Source organism: Tubulanus polymorphus, chromosome 1 (genome assembly GCF_964204645.1).
Source record: "Tubulanus polymorphus chromosome 1, tnTubPoly1.2, whole genome shotgun sequence".
Taxonomy (NCBI): Eukaryota; Metazoa; Nemertea; class Palaeonemertea; order Tubulaniformes; family Tubulanidae; genus Tubulanus; species Tubulanus polymorphus.
In genome coordinates this window covers 9,857,603-9,878,291 of record NC_134025.1, presented here as the reverse complement: position 1 = coordinate 9,878,291, position 20,689 = coordinate 9,857,603, and the positions used below count along the sequence as shown (strand labels likewise).

The window sequence follows — 20,689 nt, the reverse complement described above, 5'->3', positions numbered from 1 at the left end:
GTGGTTTCTACATTTCTCTTATATTCCTCTCTTCAATTTCAGTAATTTTAGTCTCCCATCGTGGGATTTCGCTCTTAAACATCTTTCACGGATAGCTGGTTGATACTTTCAGTGTGAAGATAACTCGTTACTTTGATTACACTGTTGGTGTTGGTGACGTGTGTATTAGTATGACAAAATTTAACGAGTTTGAACCAATAACAGAAGGATGAAGTCGAAGTAAACGCGTTAGAAAAAAATCTGAGTTTCTAATGGAGAGTTATTAAATTAATTTGATACGAAGTGCTGTTTAATCCTTGTCGTAAGATTTGATTGAGAATATATATAAATCAAAATATCAATTCTTCAAATGTGTAAACAACAGCAATATGCAAATTAAGTTGGGAAGTTGGCCAAGCCCAAACTGATTGTAATCTGATATAAGAATTATTGAAACCTCAAACGGAAAATTTTTCGTTTCTGTGCCTTTTACGTTCATCAAAAAGAAACGCGTTGCTCGTTTCTCGGCGAAAGCTTTTATTGACGATGAAATAAAACACTGGATTTAACGCCGAATTCAACGCATTCGAGTATTCGTTCAACAAATAGAGATTCGTCCAAATTCGAGTCCATGCCAATATGTCCGATTCTTTACTGATGGGAAGTAAATCGGGTACACGTTCTCAGGTAAGAACGGTCATGTAAGCTAGGTTACAACCAATGAATATAACTGCTACTACTACTATCAGCATTGAAGTCTGGATATCGACGGACTTTTTCCCCGTAGCCTTTCCAATCTCACCGCCTTTTCCTTGGCTTTCTGCGTATTTTGATAATTTGTAAAGCAAGAGAGACGTAAAAAAGCTTATTCCCATCGTCGGAATATAGATTTGCATCACGTCAACTAGAAAATTCAAATTGTTACTTTCGGCAATCGCCATAATCTGTCGCAGCACCTTTCCGCCATAGCATGGATCGGTAACGGGTACCCAGGTAAAACCTAGAGTGGCGTAAAACATATAGAAGATTGCGAATATTAAGAACGAAATCGCGGCATAGACTATACAGTGTTTTATTTGCCAATATCTCCGCGACCACAGTGGGGCAAATATGTGAATGAACCGATCGAATGATACCATCAAAGTCAACAGATTTCTCCATCTCCAAAACAGTTGAAGGCAGTTGTTACTGATGACGTACATAATAAACGAACCGTCGTCGAAATATGCGTTAAATACAATGTTCGGTTTGTAATAGACGAGTTTGACGAGTATAACTCCATCGTGGTACATGAATGTGGATATACACACGCCTATATCGGATAGTGATAGGATAAACAGCGTGTAAAATGCGGACGATTTATTTCTTTTGTACAATCGATGCAGAACTACTGCGCACATGAAGTTCAGGAGCAACCCTTCTAGTCCTAACGGACCGATCAAAAATAGATAATGAAACTGTTTCTTATAAAATAGTGTATTTCTTTGACATATTCCAGTACTATTCGTGGACGTGCGCATGGCTGCGTAGCGATCGATCTGCAGTGCGAGCTGGCCAGGAGTACTGACGAGTACTAACGATTTTTACTAAGCTTTCAATCATGCGCAAAGATATGCTAGGCCCTGGAGCGTTTTACCGATAGTTGGTCGATCGGAAAATGATGTTGGTTGTACGTAATAGGACCAAGAGCATATGTTCAAACTATCATTATATCGTTAGATAATTTATAAAGATAATTGGGTAATTTACATATTATGCGGCGAATCTTGAATTATTTTCCATGATGTCCATAAAAACTATGGATATCAAATTCTATAGAAAACGTAGATCGATTTTCTAGAATGTCAGTGATCCGGTACGGTTGTTGAGTAAATGAATATTTCAAATGTCCACACTTGCCGCCCGACGGTCTCGCCGTCCCTTAACCTTGGTTACAGGCCGGTTATACTTCGCGTCAACAACTGGCAAAAGTGCAGGAAAACGGTTACGAATTTTTTCTAAACTATTACGTTTAATTGACATCAGAATGTAGAAAGGGCCTGATCCCGCATTTGCACTCGTATCTCTTACGCAATCAGCGATAAACCGCACTACTGATGATGGCTAACAGTTGTTTGCCGAAACGTCGCTCCTCAAATACAATCATTCTGATATAGAATTTTTCAATCTTGGCTTCGTTATTGTTGGATTTCTCTCGTCATCCTCATACACGGATATTGTGTATCTTCTCGTCCAAACCGCACCATAAAAACACTAATAAACTAGTATACTTTTTTTATATCTTTTAGAATCATTTACGTAACATAATAACAAATCTCTGTACAGTACATGATTAAATTCGTAACTAACCTAAAATTGTTCTAGAATTTGGTTTTTAAGAGCAATAGAAAAATGTAAAAATTTGATTCAAGAATAAGATTGGGACGAATTTGCCGTCGTTGAACGAATTCTGTGAAAGAATAGTCTCTGTATTTTACAACAGGCCCTAAGCAGGCCAGTTCTAACATACAGACACCATCTTCCGTTGAGATCTAATCTAGAATTTGGATACAGACGCTTCTTTCGAAATATAAAGCGGCCCAAAACTTCCGTGTGGAACGTAGAAGAGAATCCAATCATATCATTGGTCGATTGAGCAGGTTCTGTTCATCTGAATCTGTGTCAAATCCATGTTATAGAAGCATCGGATGGCGGAAGAAAAATTCCTTGCAAACCCTCTTTGCCAATCAACCAATAAGTGAACATGTTGCCCTTTCCTTTGACTGGTATTTCACCACGCGGTATCACTTTGAATTCGGTAAATTCCGCTAAAGCTTCTTTCGTCGATGAGCTTATGTGTATTTTCATAGCTAGAAACATAGCAATACGATATTCAGCTATAATATTCAGTTAAGATAAAGTCAATCAAAATTCTAAAACTAACCAGATCTCTACAAGAAGAAATAAAAAAGTTGCTACTTATATTTTCATTTGATGATACACTTAGAATGTCATCTACAAGCATTTTCTGACAAGCGCCTGGACCGTGTATATTTTCATTGCCAATATTACTTACGTTCACCGTGAGATTCCATTCTAGAGGCTGTGTTCACAGAATCGCCAAAAAGGCAGTATTTTGGCATAGTTAACCCAACTACACCTGCGCAACAAGGACCTATAGACGAATGATAATAGTAATTCATCGAGGCAATAAATCTGTCTTTGGCTTAACATGATACATCCAAAGGCAAGAGAATGATAAAATTAATCCAATCGAAAAGATTCCTCAAACAAACGTTCATCCTATATTTCGTCAATAGTAGTTCAAGTACATAAAACTCACAAATAAATATTTTTTCTGAGGCAACGCCGAAACAAAATTATTTCCTCTGCCATTCTCTTTAACCCCTTATTTTCACGGGAAGTTGTTAACATAGTTACCAGTATGCAGACCAATTCGAATTCCCAGTTTCGTGTTGGGTAAGTGAGGAATTTCAAAACTCTGCACCGCTTTCAGAATCTTCAAAGCGATGTCCGACATTTCTCTAGCATGCCTCTGTTCATTTCGGTGCGGCAAGCCGCTCACTATCAGGTAGGCATCTCCGATTGTTTCCACCTTGAATAAAGATACATTCCTTGGAAATGTTCCGCTTTCACTACGATACAATTAACAATGGTTTCAACTATACAAGCGAACGATGATATGCATATTTTGGTCGGTATTTCACGTACTTTAAAAGCGTCGTGCTGTAGAATAATGTCGTCGAAACAGGTATAAAGATTGTTCAGAAATGTGACCACCTAGAGTTAAAAAAAGTATCAAAAACTGCAAAGTATTAAAAACTCTTTTCATTAACATTCCAGAGTACTATGGTGACTGATTCCGTTTTTTTGCCACGGAAATGAAAAAAGCATATGCAGAAAAAGACTTGGCTACAACCAGCAACCATATTTCATAATGAAAATGAATCAATACATATATGACACATCTTTTAAATTCTTTCGAATTTCTGCTGAAACAAAGGAACCCTGACCTGCATAGGCGTACTAGCTGCGGATAGAATTGTAAATCCGACAATATCTGAGAAATAGATTGTTACATTCTCAAATGCTTCCGCATTCACTTGTTGGCCAGCTTTTAATTTGTCCGCAACTGTTCTATAAGATAATGAGACAAATGATTGCAGTAGTCACAAACGACAGGCTTTTGGTAAATCCAACCCAGAATTATTATACATTCATACTTTGGCAATAACTGGTATAAAATCGTGTCCGTTTTCTTTTTCTCGATTTCTAACTCTTCCGTTCGTTCGAAAACCTGTTCTTCCAGATGGTCGGCGTACTTCTCCATCATCCACATCATATGGTCGACCACATTTGAAGTTCTTCGTTTAGGATTTAAAGGAAAATACATTGAATATGGGTCATGCTTTACTTGCGAAGAAATTAAATCTGTTTTTGATATATGCTCTACTGATCTAGATTGTCTTCACAATAAATTTATGTCATTAAGTTTGACATGACATTTATCATTAGCTAGAATTACACTACAAATAAAAACCCACATTAGATATGTAGAAAACTTTATTTTCTAACGGTTCCGGGGTTACTTCTAAACCCTATCATCGCAGAAACTAAGATACCGAAAGTGTTAGAAAATAAAGTTTTCGACATTTCTACTGTTGATTCGTTTCATCCTTTCTATCAATCTGACTATTTTCCATTCATTTCTCAATATAGTTGCTAAGAAAGGCTATTAGATGAACGCTGCAAATTTAGAAGTCCTACCTACATATTGTACGGAACCTACCTCTCACCACGAATTTTTCTAAATTGTTTATGTATGTTGGCAAAAGTCGGGCGACGGCCTGGATCCTGGTCCATGCACTGTTTAGGTATTTGTAGTAAACCATGTGGAATATCTTCGGTGGATAGATAATCCATGTCAATCGATGGTCGAAATAGGTTCGATGAATCGGAAGGATTTTGAACATGTTGGACAATTTCTGGAGAGAAAAAATCTCAAGATGCAATAAAGACTATGATCAATGAAACAGTAAGAACGTTGTTGGATAGCTAAACAGTCGCAAGGCCAAACATAGAGACACCAGTATTTTCGTGGAAAACGGCTAAAGGGCTTTCTATGATTGAAGGGGTTGAATGCTGCACTATTAGAGTGCGAAGTCAATTTTTTCAATCAAAATTTATTATTTATTATTTATTTATTTATTATTTATTTATCTATTTTTTTTTAATTATTATTATTTTTTTTAAATTTATTATTTATTATACGTATAATACTTTAGTTTGATCTATATACGTAGGAAATAGAACTACATTTCATCAAGTACGGTTAGTGTTGTCGCACAAACTATGAAAGAATGAATTGCATGTATTCATTCAACATTCATTCGTTCACCTTTCGGGGTCATTCCTCCGAGATTCCAATATGGCGCCTGGCGCATTATGACTTCCGTGAATATCACACCGAAGCTATACACGTCACCCTTCTGGTTCGCCTTCACGGGTCTTTTTGGATCTGCTATGAATTCCGGAGCAGTCCAATATAAATCTGATCGATGAAAAGGAAAGTATTCAAGCAATAGCAACATACTGTTGCGCCAAACATTATTTCAGAGAATCAAATTTTAGCGGCTAACTCGGTCTTTGTGAAAAACACGTTGATATTTTTTACTTGCGAATAAAGCGTCTTCGCTTTTCCCCCAATACGGTAGTTCGCCTTCGTAAAGAGAAAACAGCCCGAAATTGCTGACACGACACACCCAGCGGCTGTCCACCAGACAATTCGTCGATTTCAAGCGGCCATGCACTCCGACCGCTGATTTGTGCAGGAATTCCATGCCCTTATATAAAAGAAAAAGAATTATCTCTATAGTGATAGTTCGAAACTTCGTGTATTTTGATTTTAATCCGTGATGAATAGAATAGGTTTTTAATCTTTCGAATCCTATATATTGGGTTAAAAACGTATCATCTGTCCTCCACGTCTGATTGTTTTACCAATAAAAAGGTTTTGATCTGACTCCAACGATTTCCGAAGTACTCACTGGTGCGTTAGAGATCGGAATACATTCCTTTTTTATTTTGAATTCTATGTTATATTTTCAATTACCCGTATAATGTCACTGATAAACGACAACTTGAATATTTTGTCCAATTTGTAACTACAGTTCCAAATCACATCCTGAAATTGAAAATGTCAATTTAAAAACTCATCGAAAACGCGTTTCCATCGTAGAAATTACCACACAACGATTTTCAGAGTAGCAGAAAAAGATTTAGCTAGTTATGTTCAAAATCGAGAGATATTTCTTCCTATCCTTCGTGCAGTAATTGGGCGCGAGCATTGTTTTAATGGCACGACATTGATGCAACATTCGTCGTATGGATGCGTATACCTGTAAACTACCCTTAGCGCAGTATCCCCACAGAGCACAGATATTTACGGCGACACAAGCGCCGATAAAAGGATTCAAGCAACCATGAGACAGGTCCTTCAACTAAAAAACGACGACAAATTGAGATTTCAACCATTAGCTAAATAAAATGCAATTACTTCTGAAATCAATCACGATTCCCGAATATGATATGAATAACGATTACCGCGTCTTTATTTCATTTTATTGATTGTTGTGAATAATTCTTTACCTAGCAACATTTCAAAATGATGTAAAAATATTTCATCTTGCCAAAATGGAAGTGCAAAGAATCATGTTGAAAGACATAAGTTAAGGCTAAGACTTTTCATAATGTAGATGACGGTCTTGAATTCATTCATATACTGAATCATATTAATCCATAAACTGTTTGTTACCGTTGACAGTTCAGTGATGATTTCTTTGGTCATTTTCACCTCGTCTTTGCGAATGCTCTTAACGGCCACCATCTGGCCTTTGTAAGTTCCGACGTTCGTGAATATCTGCGTTTTTCCTGCGTTACTCGTTATAGTTTCCGATGATGAACATGATGAGTTACGTTTCCGTCTTTTGTCCTTTAGACTGAACTATAATATATACATGAAAAAATACAAAACACAACCAGAAAAATCTCAACGAAAAATATAGGCCATTCGATTTTCTACAATTTTTCCCTGAAAGAAATGTGATGAAATACGCCAAAATGGTTTTTTAGTTGGTGCGCCAAAGGCTCACGCAACTAGTTACACTGTCGAGTACCCCAAAGCAAACAAAAACGCTTTTTGGAACAAATATTCTTGTTCCCGTTAAATGCACAATATCTTTTGTTATTATCAGTATTCGAAGTTTTATTTTCGATAACGATATATTGTTGGTGTATTTGACAATGCATACTTTAATTTCAATTTCATAAGAAAGCAAGGTTTAAGATTATTTACAAATAAAACGACAATAGAACTGAGAAGGCTTTCTTTTGAGGGTCAAGCTAAAGCCAGAAGGCGGCTACAGCAAGCACCCTTGACAGAAAAAGAGAGAGAGAAAAGAACAAGAGAATATTAGAAAAGACAATGAAAAAGAATAGAAGGCTGAGAATATAAGTGATGAAAGGGATACTGACCCTACTCAGACCCATTCGGCCCTGCGTGTCAAATGAAATAGATGTATAATCTACTTTCCACAAGGCCATAGCCAGCTTCTTATCTTGGGCTCTTTTCCTGGAATTATCGTAAATCGGTTTACGTGTAGGAGACAAAATTCCCTGATATATGCACGAGATAAGATTCAACGCTATATACCTGAATGACACATCGTTATAATCTGAAACTGAACATTGCGCAGTGCCAAGAACAAACAAAACTATTATTAAAGAAGGGGCATACCTGAGCAAGAATACCGCAACGATGCCGAGCAAGAACATCAAACAGATGAAGGAAACGACTGAGATCAAAATGTTCGTGTTGCCTGCAAAATCAATGTTTTGCATATCAAATCACGTCACTATTCGACCGGCTAAGATGAATACTAGTAATTAACGTTCTATTTTTAATATCATTCTCCTTGAAAAGTATAGGCCTAATCTCGTATCGGTTTCACTTTTTGTTTTGAAAGCGTAACGGAGTCGTGCAAATGCTAGAAATGCTATCGCTTACTGCGCTGGCAATTTTCTCCATGGAAGCCGCACGGTGGACTATCCGCGGGTACATTTTTCAGACCGGTGAGACCGTTCGGCCAAATTATCGGTGCGATCTCCTTAGTCTCCTGCCAAACATAGAAATGGTAATCTACATCGATTGGAAAACAGCGTGAATTTGCTCGAAACAAACATAGATATAGATATTCGATAGCGGTTATAGAGGCCTACGTGACGTCTGGTTAGTCTGTTTACCAACATTGCTGCACTTGTAGATTTGTTTTAGATGACAATAAAAAATAATCAGGGGATTAATATACTTCGTGGGACTGTCAGGTAAATCACTTATTGTGTTTAACCAATATGGTGTGGTCACGTGGGAAAAGCACATCCATGGCTGCGCGACCACTGTTATTGAAATTGATCACGTATTCAGTCTTTGGTGAATTTTTCTTGTCAAGCCACGCAGAAGAAGCGGCAATTAGATAACGTGTAAGATGAATCTTGATGAATCGTTATCGGTGCAGCATTTATCGCGAAATTGCATTTATCTACTAAGCTGGCCGTGGGCTTTCAATACGACTACCTTTGCGAGGTCAGTAATGGCTAAATGATTTTTGTACAAATTGTGAAAAGACTATCCTCTTACCAGATCATAATTACTATGTTCGCCATCATCTTGGTAGGTCCAGATAAGTTCGAGCGCTACTCGCCAATGGAAATCCGGACCGAAGTTCCACACCCAAAAATTCGAAAACCTGTTCCCGCTTTCGTCTATGAGAACTTGGCCGGTTATGCCTGAAATAGAATTATAGTATTTTGCCTTAGTAAATAGAACCGTTGGTATAGTACCATATATCATTGAATATACTTTTTTTCATATAGTTAAGATATATTCAATAGATGAACACACATGCACGTAATTCATTTAATATTCTTGCCTTATCAAGCCTTATTTCAACTAGTAGAAATTTCAATAGCGTGCATTTTATAGCTGCGATAGAAATTCGTAACGAAACTATTTAAGCAATTTTCAAGTCAATTCATTATTCACAATGATGTTGATGATACATCATATATAAGGTGTCATGTCGATTGAATAGAAAATAAGTATTGAAACACCTGGTAATTGAAATGTCATTTAAAGCATGGCGTTACATTTTATAGTGTATATCCGTAGTCCCCGCAATGTACCATATTTACAGTCCGGGAACTCACTATGATACGCCACATTCCTGGGGAGGAGAATTTTTCACTTTTCCAATACATACCGTTGAAATATTTCCACACAGCATTCTTGAAGAGGATCGAACCGCTTCTGTAATCCTCACGTTTAGTGATGGTATCGTTGACTACGTTAGCCCACAGAAATAAGGCGTCCACTAAAAAAGGCGCATGGCCATCGGCCTTGAACGATAAATCCGCGAATTAGCATGTTAAAAACAAATGGGTGACAAAAATTTTTGAAGCATTTTATTAGATTGTGGCAGCCAAGCTATATATCTCTTAAGCAAAGCATCGGGACGTTGAGCATTCCAAATATGGACAAAAATGGAATATTTGAACAGGCGTGATGCATCAAGATGAAATAACCTTCAAATGACATTGCACCATCGACAATTGACTAAAAAGTATCGTATTTAAACGAAATCAAGAAAAGATATGTGTGGAATTATGGTAAATCATCGGAATCGGCTTAACTTTATATAAGAATAAAGACTCACTGCAGATGAGAACTATACATTACCCGAGTTAATGATACATTTTCAATGCTGTCTCGCGAGATTCCGCGTTGTCCTGCGGCGAAGCAAGCGTCGGCAAACGAATCGTAATAGTGGTGGATTTTATCCAAGCTCAGGTCGGTGTCAGCCGGTACATTTGTATAGGTTATCTATCAAACGATAGAATATGGAATTAATTCGAAGACAAAAACACGACCTTCGTGCAAGCCCGGACGATGGCAGGGAATACTTTACTTCCTGGCAACGAGATATTTTTTTCGTTCTGTATTTTTGACAACGAGTGTCGTAGCGAGAATCCTTAGAAATATATGAAATCAGTCTTGTTTTAGGCTTGTGAGCAGCTCCAACTTAACAGGCAACTATAATCTCACATACCAAAACCGTAAAGCTTCACCGTCAATTCATTCATACTCTTTTCTACGCTTGGCTCATAACAGAATGCTCCAAAAGAATATTTATACTAATACATTACAGTAACTGCAGTATGCCATATTTCGGAAGAACATACGTGTAATAGCGATCGCAATGCTGATTTTGCGTCTTCGTCGCGGTTGTCGCCGCCTTGCCATGTGTTACCGAAAATGAAATCATCTCGTGGCAGTTGATCGACGCTGAGAAAAACGTATTCTCCCGATGTCATGTCGAGATCATACGCTTCTAGCATGAACGCACGTAACTTCTTTACTGGCACTGATAGAATTATAACTGCAAAGCATGGAAGGATGTTTTTTTGTTTTCACAAATCTTACTATACCGGTGTAAACAGAAGTGATTTTAATATCCGTTTTCAAAAATTGATTTCGTTCTGAAGTTTTTAGCTGTAAAATCATCCGGATAATAAATTGAATGGGTGGATCTTAGCGGCGAAATTAATTTCATTGATGAATTCTAATCAAGTTCTTTCTGATAAGAAGCAAATACCGGAGATACAAGAAAATAAACAAAAATTTCGAATTGAAAGAGTGATGGAGAATTTGCACTGATTGATATGTCTGCCTACCCCTGGCGATAGTTTTTATCCTTTTGAAAACGGACTGAATTTGCTGTCTGGTCGGATTTGATGGTAGGTCAATTTGTGCGACCAGTGTCATGTTTGCGTCCTGGAACTCAAATTCTAGCGCTTTCTCGAACAGTACCTGCACGGTGTGGCCACTAGTCGTTACCAACACTGCGCTCCTCCAGCCCACGGAATAGAAAAAATGGTGGAAGAAGTGCGCTGAAATGTCAACAACGACAAAAACCTTCTAAATTCGATTAAAAACGATAGAATATGAAGAAAGAATAATTCGGTCGCCAATTAACAGCCGTAGGAATGGGCTTTTTATGAATAAATCTAGACCCGATTTCCAACAATTTAGTTGACTTTGAAGGAAATATTGTCTGCAGTTGTCAATACGTAAGCCAAAAGCCCAACACACACGTGGCAGGAAAACACGGAAACAGCGGACAGAAACATATTTTCGAGCGTTTCCATGTGTCGTGAGCGTTTAAGAGACATGTCATTGTTTCGGGATACTATGTCTCCGAGATCAACAATGTGTGATACCGTGTTTCTTCTGTATTTCCATGTTTTCCTGCGTCATCTGCGTTGGGCTTCATCGAATATACTCTCCAACCCCATTAATCTCGCATCTATCCTCTTAATTATTTAATTATCTAATTGAAATTTGTTTTACAATTGTTTATGATGTGGAAGTGTGGGGTCGTATATCAGCCTTGAACACATACCAAATTTATCAAGTGGACCGAGAGTCCGCACCAGAGTTGTATAGACGGACTTATCCTTTAGTTCAGTGCCCGTGGATACCCAACTGAAGAGCGGTGTGTCCCAGTAAGATGCCAATTGACCAACTGTAACTGTCGCTGGAATGTAATATAATATCCGTCTCTGATATAACTACGTGATTTGCACCTTGTTATGCATGAAGTTGCTTCTATAATGTAGTTCAAAATCATTTCAACGAACCTGGAGAACAAGGAGGCCCTATAAAAACGTCGGTATCTCTGTAGATTTCAACTGCTTTTCCAGCGGCTTGTTTTCCGCTACACGCACTGTCCAGCCACATCACTCTGCGTATAATGATTCATCATTTTATTTACACTGATCAAACCGTAAATGATGACAAATATAACCGCTGCAAGTAAGCCATTTAAGGCCAAATCGACGATAGATGTAACAGATAGCAATGTGGCCCTTTCAACTAGCGTTGTATATGATACTAGCAAAATCACTGGCAAATTCACCATTCTTGACTCCTTCGTATGAGCTAACAACCGCTTTTATGGTACACTTCCGAGACATTTCCAATTCCGGATAAATATATCAAAATCTTGAAATCATCAATTCCCTGTGGGACAACGGAAAACGCCTTGTTGGCAAAGATATACCAATAAACAAAAATAATCGAACACGAAGGCCTCGACACACGCAACATAAAATATAGGCAACAAACTCGCCATTAAGACAATATATAACGTTGGAAGATTGTTTAAATGAACGGAAACTGAACAATTTACTATTATGCATTTCGATTCAAACAAGAGACGGAAATGATGGAAATTCGACCGCCGATAACGCATGTACTTCGATTTCCGATTTCAAAATCAAACCCCCTGTTTCGCTCCCGGAAAGAGTGAAGGGTTTGTAAGGGACACCAAATCAAAACGAATCAAACGAAATCTACCAATTGAAAAAATAACTTAGTCAATCCCTATTTAAAAAAATGACATTTTTTGTGTATAAGAACTGTGTACAAAATATTCGAGCAAAACGTCCAGATGATTTCTAGTACTTATAAATACTTTCCAATAAATCTTCTCCAAAATTTGATATGATAACAGTTCTGTTCGTTTACGTAGCTCGCGTGGTAACTTTGCTACACACGTCAACATCCGGATATCACTTATCATCCGTCGGTAAATTACACGGTTGCGGTTTTATTGAGATATCATGGTTTGAATGTTGTGCTTTATCAATAATCATTTGTTTTCGCCAGACACCATAAACTTCTACATAAAGTGGTTCGAAATCGCACTATAGATCTCACTGACATATTAACTCTGCATATGAAGGACGATGGGCCGGAAATAGCGGCTATTCTTCTTCATATGGACGCGCACAAACACGCAATATATTAGTGATACTAAACCATCTTTGTCCAAGTTTTCATGCTCTCGGGAACTTGGTACTACTAATAGCAAGTTACCCGTTAATGTATTGAATAAATCAAAAGAAATGCGCTTAGAAAAAAACAACCTTGAGAATTCGATACAAAACAAAGAAAATGTTTATTCCTAACACCTAACATTGCTCTCACGATCTTCGATCCATCTCGTATTAGCTTTGAAAGATAATTGGTATTTGGTGGGAGCTAATTTCCTGACAGCATGTGTCCTAATCACCGGCGAACCTTCCCTGTTTCTTTTTCTGAGAGGGGTCTAGGAGGTGCGCGAAGGGCAGACGATGACGTAGTGAAACACGGAAACAGGAGACAGAAACATGTTTCCGGGCGTTTCCATGTCGTGTGTATTTACGAGAAACGTATGAAACATGGTTTCGAGAAACAGTATATATTTCCGAGAGAAAGCTTGTTTGATTCCGTGTTTCAGTTTTTCCTGTGTTGGGCTTTAAGAAGCATTCTTACTGAGTGGGTACACGTTAGCAACAACTTAACAAAACGAATGACACCTTTGTTATTTTACTCGAAACCGAAATTCATATACTTCATTCCTCTCCCTTCTTAAATGAAATTGAAAAAATCTACCGCATAGGCAAATTACTTACTTGAAGGAGTGCCCTCTTAGAAGCGTATCGTCCTGACTGATCAATTCGAGGCCGTAGTAAAACGCGCCTATGCTCGACGAAACCGTGAACGCCTGGTCGGACGTTTTCGGCGCGAAAAAACCGATCTTGAACTCCAGCGTACGAATCCGTAATACCCCGCAGATTAGAAATAGAAACAACGTTAGCGCACCTAATGACGCGTGGTATCGCTGCCGGTTGTTGGACATGTTGTGATGTCGTCTGGCGTTTAGACCTCAGACATGCGCGCGAATGTCGGAATGACGATCCCGCAGGTGTGGCGGTGAGCGAGATGACTTTAAGTGGTTTCGATAGGTAAGCCGATTTTTTTCAGGCAAATAACCCGACATACCGTAATGGTGACTATTCCGTCGTCATCTTGGGGGTAATTTCAACTCCGCAGCCGATAAATAAACAATCAGAAACTGTAAGGGCTTGACCGTAAATTAAAGTTCTTTCGCTAATGAAAGCCTTCCTCGCGGAACAAACGAATGATCAAAGCCGCGAGTAGAAATTTATATAGATATATACATTTATATATTTACTTTTTTGTTTTTATTTCTCACATTCATACATTCAACACCCACTGATAACAAGTAAATTATAGTTGAGAGAAAACATACATCGTAGCGAACCTATATCTGGCCAATCAATCAATCAATCAATCAATGTGGCTGAATCTCTCAGTTTATACGACCAGTGATCATTTTTCCATCGGTAAAAAAGAACCATGATCATAATCATACTGGGGTATGGTCGGAGATAGTATATAAGTACACAAGTGACCTCGAAATTAGCTTCGTGTTCAGTTCAACCTCAACCACTGCAAATAATTTCGAATCTAGCCGCCCGACACAGTGGAAACTGGTCAGAATTGGAATCCGCAAGACAGTTACAACCAATATGAGAATCGATCAAATTGTTTTCGTCACTGACCGAAGCTGATACCAAACTACGACGCAAAACTACCACAGCCTTAGATAAGGGAGCGGAAGGTTGACGATGTGACATCTTCAGTTAGAACAGGGTTGCCGGGCAAATTTTCTCAATACGTTTGGTTTGTTATGTTTCCGATAAAAATGGCTTCACGTAAAAGTTCTTGTTCAAGTTCGAATGTATTTCTAACACTTTCTATAACGAGGTTCCACTGTTGACAAACCGGGCGTATAGGTCGGCCTTGCGACCGCCAGCGACGATCGCGTTGCGTCGCGAGGCCGACCTACGCTCGACTTCACGATTTGACCACGATATCAACCAAGAAGTGAACACATATAATATCATTTTCTGCAATTCGAGGCGCAAATCGACTATATCAATATCGAGAAAACGCGGAATTATTATATAATCAGCGAAACAATGCACACGAATAAAAGCAAAAAACGCACAGAGCGCCATCGGAATAGTTGCGGGTTTTAAATTGTTACAATAATTATTATCAATATAAAAAATCTTCTATTATTTACTATTACATTTACATTGTAGAATAACAATTTTATACGGGGCACAATAAATATCGTAGCGTATACTAATAATCATCATTGCATCATATCGCATCGAGACAGGTAAAGCGAAATATCGATGTACCTTTTATTATCAACTTCATTCATTCATTCGTCATTCAGGACACCGTACACTACAACAGTTTCGCTATTAAATTATACAATACATTTTAGGCTGCAGAGGATTAGAATTGTTAAAGACTTTCATAAAAATCCAATCAATCCCGAACAGTGCAAAACGATATCAGATAATTCGAGAAGTGGTTCATCGCTTTAAATTTCAGTCCACTCAACCTTTTTTTATTCAGTTAAACGATTAGTCATTATAAAATAAGAGCTTTGACACTCAGATAAACAGTATATTAAAATCGGAAAGCCGCGCGCGATGAAGTTGACTTAGGCGCCATCTGTCGTTCTATCGTATATGGACATGATAGTTAACGTTGGAATTTTTTAAACGAACGGACCCTCGACGGGGACTTTGAACTCGATCGCGTCGAGATACCATCGGGTTCGAATCCCAGTACGACGACGCGACGAGGCTATCAATCGTCGCAGTCGAACAAAATTTCTAAAAATAATCCCATCCACACGCGATACCCCTAGCAAACAAGCGATCCCAACTAGAAAACATTAAATTAACGAAGATAAATTCATAAAACAGAAAGCCTTATGTGTTGAGTCAAACTCGCTTAAGTCGTTAACTCGGCGAATTGCCAGGGCAACGAGTTGCGGAATAGGTAGAATTTTACCGTATTTGTCAAAATTTATGCGTAAGAAAATGAAACTTACTTATTGAACGAACTAGTATTTCCCCCTCGGATATTTCCGACAAATTTCAACTGATTTTTTACTCGCTCGCAACATACTACGAACTGTTTCAGTTCGGAAAAAAATCGGCTTCCATAAAACTGAGAACCAATAGGAAAAGGGACCAGCGACTGAGGCAATTAGATCTAATTCCGCCAAATTGGGAAAAACAGAGAATCAGGACGTCGAATCCGATAATTACACGACTTACAAATGGAATTTCGAATGGGGAAAAACAGGTTTCTAAACCTCATACGACCTAGGCGATTATGCAACTTTTAATGTACGTAACGACTCTGAGCGAGTTTGACTGTATTCGATGATATAAGAGGGACATTAACGATACTAAGCTAATCAGAATTCAGAAATACAGAATTCAGAATCAGAATTCACAACCGTTCTTATGCATTTTCGGAATTTTCTAACCAGTGTAGTTAAGTATGTTCGTACATGTATAGCCTATGATATATAGAGGTATATATTAGTATTAATGATGTCATACGCGCACACACAGCAAACAATTCAAGTTCTATTAGTTGAAAGTAGTAAGATTTTCCGAGAAGAAATGTAAGAAATGAATGCTAGAAATCACAATATCCTCGTATTTTTACGCTATTTTATAATATATCAGAATTGCCGCGGGCGTCAAACAGCCGGTAAAAGTTTTGTGTTTACAATTGATTAATCATACACCTGTTCCGTTCAATCATGTCGTACGCATTTTTCCCGGTACATAGTTTTTGTCTATAACGTGCTCCTGCAGGAACATATGAAGGCATTTCTCATTTTGCGCTAATGGATGGCCAGCAACTCTGAAATGAAAAAGGATGATTTTTTTACAGCATTCTTAATAATGGCTTCACAATACACACTGATGTTAAGTCGAATTCAACGATGATCTTATACACCTAATATTCGAGGAGAGGACCAACAGGGCAGACGCTATAAACGTATTTTTCCAAAGTTTTACATTTTGCTTAAATCTGTCAAATCAATGCACTTTATCAGCGCATCCAAAGAAGACCTGTTGAAGCCAAAAGACCTGTGGAAGCTTGTTGGTAATGCTTTATCTACCCTGACTGAAACTAGGGGTCCAGGGACACCATGCCCACTTGGGAAGTGGTTTCAAATGCTCAACAATCTAACAATTTCAATATTCAATGCCCTTGGTGACCATATACAAAAACCAATGACCTTGAAACTCATTATAATCATAGAACATGTCAGCAGCTACGATTTTGTAATTGATTGTGATAACAAAATATGCCTCGTTACCAAATTTAATATGGAAATACTAAGTTATTCTACTATTCAACGCCCCCTGGTGACCATATTCAAAACCCATGAGCTACAACTTTGCAATTGATTGTGGTAACAAAATATTTATTGGTACAAATAGAATATAGAAATACTAAGATATTGTATCATTCAACGCCCCCTGGTGGCCATATACCAAAACTAATGACCTTGAAACTCACCACAATCATAGAACACGTTATAAGCTACAATTTTGTCATTCATTGTCGTAGCAAAATATGCTTAGGTTTCAATATAATGTCGAAAAACTTTTTCCCACCTATGAATGGGTACTGATGACACTAAGATAGCCGCCAATTGCGTCATAGTTGCCTGATCAAAAATACCTGTCTCAGGTATAAAACATCCCTTTCCAAAGAATACCCATCAGCAGTTGCAATGAGAAATGGCAAACCAGTAGGAAGCTACAGGACTCAGAATTCGGGCCAAAATTGACATTTTTGGGCACTGAAAAGGTCCTAGGACGACCATCTTGAGTTCGATCGACCCAATTTTTGTTATGCTGATGGGCCCTGGGGGGGGGGGGGTTAAAATACATACGAAAGATCATGATTCTGACAGGACCAGTTTTTGGGCTGAAGATGTGTCAAGGGTAGATACATGTATAAACCAAATATCAAGACATTACCTTGAAGCGTCTCCAAAACTTCCAAAATAACTGGATTCCGTCTACGGACGGACGATAAGTGAACGCAATAGCCCACTGCGACTAAAGTCCCAAGTGGGCTAAAAATTCATTTTCTACCCAATTTTCAAGGTCCCGCCACCCAATTTGATTAAGCCTGTTCCATGCGCAGGAGTGAATGTAGATAAGGCTAAAAAAAATTGATATCTTGTTTCTCCGCTCTGCTGAGCTTAAATGTTGACCCGGCCGGCCGCCTATCTACCCTATACATTACTTTTTTAAATCGTGATCAATTTTACCATAACAGACCCGGCCGCTATAGAAATGAACTGTTTACAAATTCTATCAAATTTTACAAAAATGACCCGACCGCTGCGGAGAAACAAGGTATCATTTTTGTTTAGCCTAATGATTGGGTACTTCGCGTTTAAAAGGCAAAGCACGGCTCACGTCAATTAAATCTCAATAATGAAACATTCAATAATCGATTTCTAATTCAAGTTTGGCACTCACTTATTCACGAAGCCTTCCAATCCTTTCCTCCGTTCTTCGATGAATTCATCCTCGAATATTCCGTCATCACCCCGAAAAGGTAATTGTTTTTTCAAAGCCTTTCCCGGTAGCGGAGGTACCACTATCTGGAAATATGAAGTACGGTATTCACATCTTAGACAACATGACAAGCATTAGGCCTGTTTTACTTTTTGTCAACAACAAAAAGTTGAAACCACTGGATGGGTATTACACTAAGTTCTAGCGGTTCAGTTGACAAACTGAGGATTATTTATCATTTTTTCGAAACTGATCTTTATTTAACCAATCAGCGCTCAGACTATGTAGTGTCAATTACTCCTCAGAAAACTCAAGGGAAAGTCGTTATTTAATCATGATACCTAATGGCTCATTTGCTGTTTATTTTCATACATTACAAGTTTGTGTTATTTTGTAATAATAAATAGGCAAGTCTCTCATATGATATAAGATTTGATGAGGTGGGCCACCAAAATTGTGCCCCCCCCTAAATTCATCCAAACATACTTGGGTTTGAAGTGAGCGCTCAGATCTGTCATGTTCTTACTCCAAATACTCGAGAATTTCAAATGGGAAGATGTTGATTTCTGTATGGTATTTCGAGGACTTGGGCGTCTTGTTTATCATATGCTATTGGGTTCAAATCCCACAATAACCATTTTCGTGCAGCATAGGAGAAAATTGTCAGGGCGTATTCCGGCGGCTAGAGGAGTAATAGGCAGGGCGGATACAGGCGGCTTGAGTGCTAATGGGTTAAAGAATCACAGGCCCTATATTAACACTTGCTTTACTATCTCTTTCAAGTTCAGTTCGCAACCATTCGAAATCACTGTAACGTCGTCGAACACTGGACTCTTTCGCTCGAAATACTGGCAAGTTCGTCTGCAATAAGATAAAAACAGTACAATTTCAGCAAAAATACATATAAACTACTCATGAATAAACTGGATCTAAAACCAAAGGTTAAATTTCACTATGCGGAGTCGAGAAATTGCTTCAACTTCGCAATGTTAAAACCCAAAGAGTCAAATGAACCAAGAATTGTGCAATCAACGAGTTGAAGAACACTGTCCTACTACTTTTCTATATTCATGAAACAAATTTTCATAGCCTAGGCTTATATTAGTCAGTAACCTGTCTGTGGTGTAGTTTCACGATCGGATATTTTCACAAACCACTCAATGGTATAATCGGTATAAGCCCATCCGATTATAAAAAGCTTACCACCAACGATCAGGTTAACTGGGCCTATATGTGCCCATGCGTCATTGGTGCACTCCACCAAAATACAGTCGCTATAAGTATATCAAAGAACAGTAACAAATGTAATGTAGAAAGAAAGTGAGGCAAGAAGAAATGTTGGTACCTGTAGTTTTATTTCATAATCGGTGTATCTTTTATTGCCAACGCCGTGAGTTTGCGGATCTTTTACATCTATTTCTAAAAAGTTAGCAGGGGCAGAGTATGCATCCTCTAAAGTCTGCTTTTTAGTGGGATTTATTCGTGCGGTAACCCCACTCGCCATTATTTTCGACGATTATTTCGATTATTTCCTGGTTTCGGTGGTACTCCTACTCTACACGTAAATCGAAACGTCATCGAAAGCTGTGTAGTTGAGTGACGCTAAAATACGGCAAACGGTGTACGGAAGACTGGTTAAACGCGGACGCCGCCTTTCAGCGATAGATAGCCGGCCGGCTCCGGTCCTTCGCTCACTTCCCTGTGCAAGCGTTCTATCAATAATCTCCGCATTATCCAATCATAAAATTTATTTCTTCAAATATTCTGACCATAAACGGGCCCGTGAAGACACATTCGTTCGCTTAGTCTTCATTCTTGGTCTTCGAGATCGGATTGAACAGTAGTAATTCTACGCTACGTTTTTTGTGTCGGGTCAGCTTTATTGGAACTAACTAAACCACATTGATTTTTCGACGTCTAGCCGAGTTTTACTTTTATCCAAGAATAAAACGCTTTTTACGATATATTCCACTTTATTCTGGTGAAATAGTTTAACGTTATCCCTATTTACGAATGAGTCCGGTGGCCGATCTAGGGAAAGGCCTGAGTCCAGAAGAAAAGAAAAGGCATTCTTTGATATAAAGCTGCCACTGTCAAAAGCGGGCAATAAAGGTGTCGTCCCTCCCTCGGTTATAGATATTTTTGAAGGAATCCCTCGAATAAGCAAATTCCGGAAGTAACAGTGTCAAATTAGCAGGGTTTAACGATCTAAGTCTTAAAAAGGCACCCCCAACGGGAAGGCAGGGGTCCTGACCCCCGAGACCACCCCCTGAATCCGCCCCTCCGTAAGATTTCTCAAACAATGTTGCATTTATCT

The 20,689-nt window shown here is 38.4% G+C and overlaps 2 protein-coding genes across 2 annotated transcripts; both read right to left on the bottom strand.

Moving 5' to 3' along the window:
• Positions 1–2,355: 2,355 nt before the first annotated feature.
• On the bottom strand, positions 2,356–5,397 carry LOC141915090 (atrial natriuretic peptide receptor 1-like). Its single transcript, XM_074806497.1, has 8 exons — positions 5,378–5,397; positions 4,769–4,964; positions 4,203–4,343; positions 3,993–4,116; positions 3,691–3,759; positions 3,400–3,574; positions 3,035–3,133; positions 2,356–2,828 (listed from the first exon to the last, which is right to left on the bottom strand). The coding sequence occupies exons 1-8, from the start codon at positions 5,388–5,390 to the stop codon at positions 2,641–2,643; spliced, it is 1,005 nt and encodes a 334-aa protein (XP_074662598.1). The 5' UTR covers positions 5,391–5,397; the 3' UTR covers positions 2,356–2,640.
• An 8,704-nt stretch (positions 5,398–14,101) lies between these two features.
• On the bottom strand, positions 14,102–19,943 carry LOC141910810 (sorting nexin-12-like). The gene is made up of 4 exons (XM_074801641.1): positions 19,718–19,943; positions 19,138–19,233; positions 18,334–18,458; positions 14,102–16,690 (listed from the first exon to the last, which is right to left on the bottom strand). The coding sequence occupies exons 1-4, from the start codon at positions 19,874–19,876 to the stop codon at positions 16,585–16,587; spliced, it is 486 nt and encodes a 161-aa protein (XP_074657742.1). The 5' UTR covers positions 19,877–19,943; the 3' UTR covers positions 14,102–16,584.
• Between the last annotated feature and the right edge of the window lie 746 nt (positions 19,944–20,689).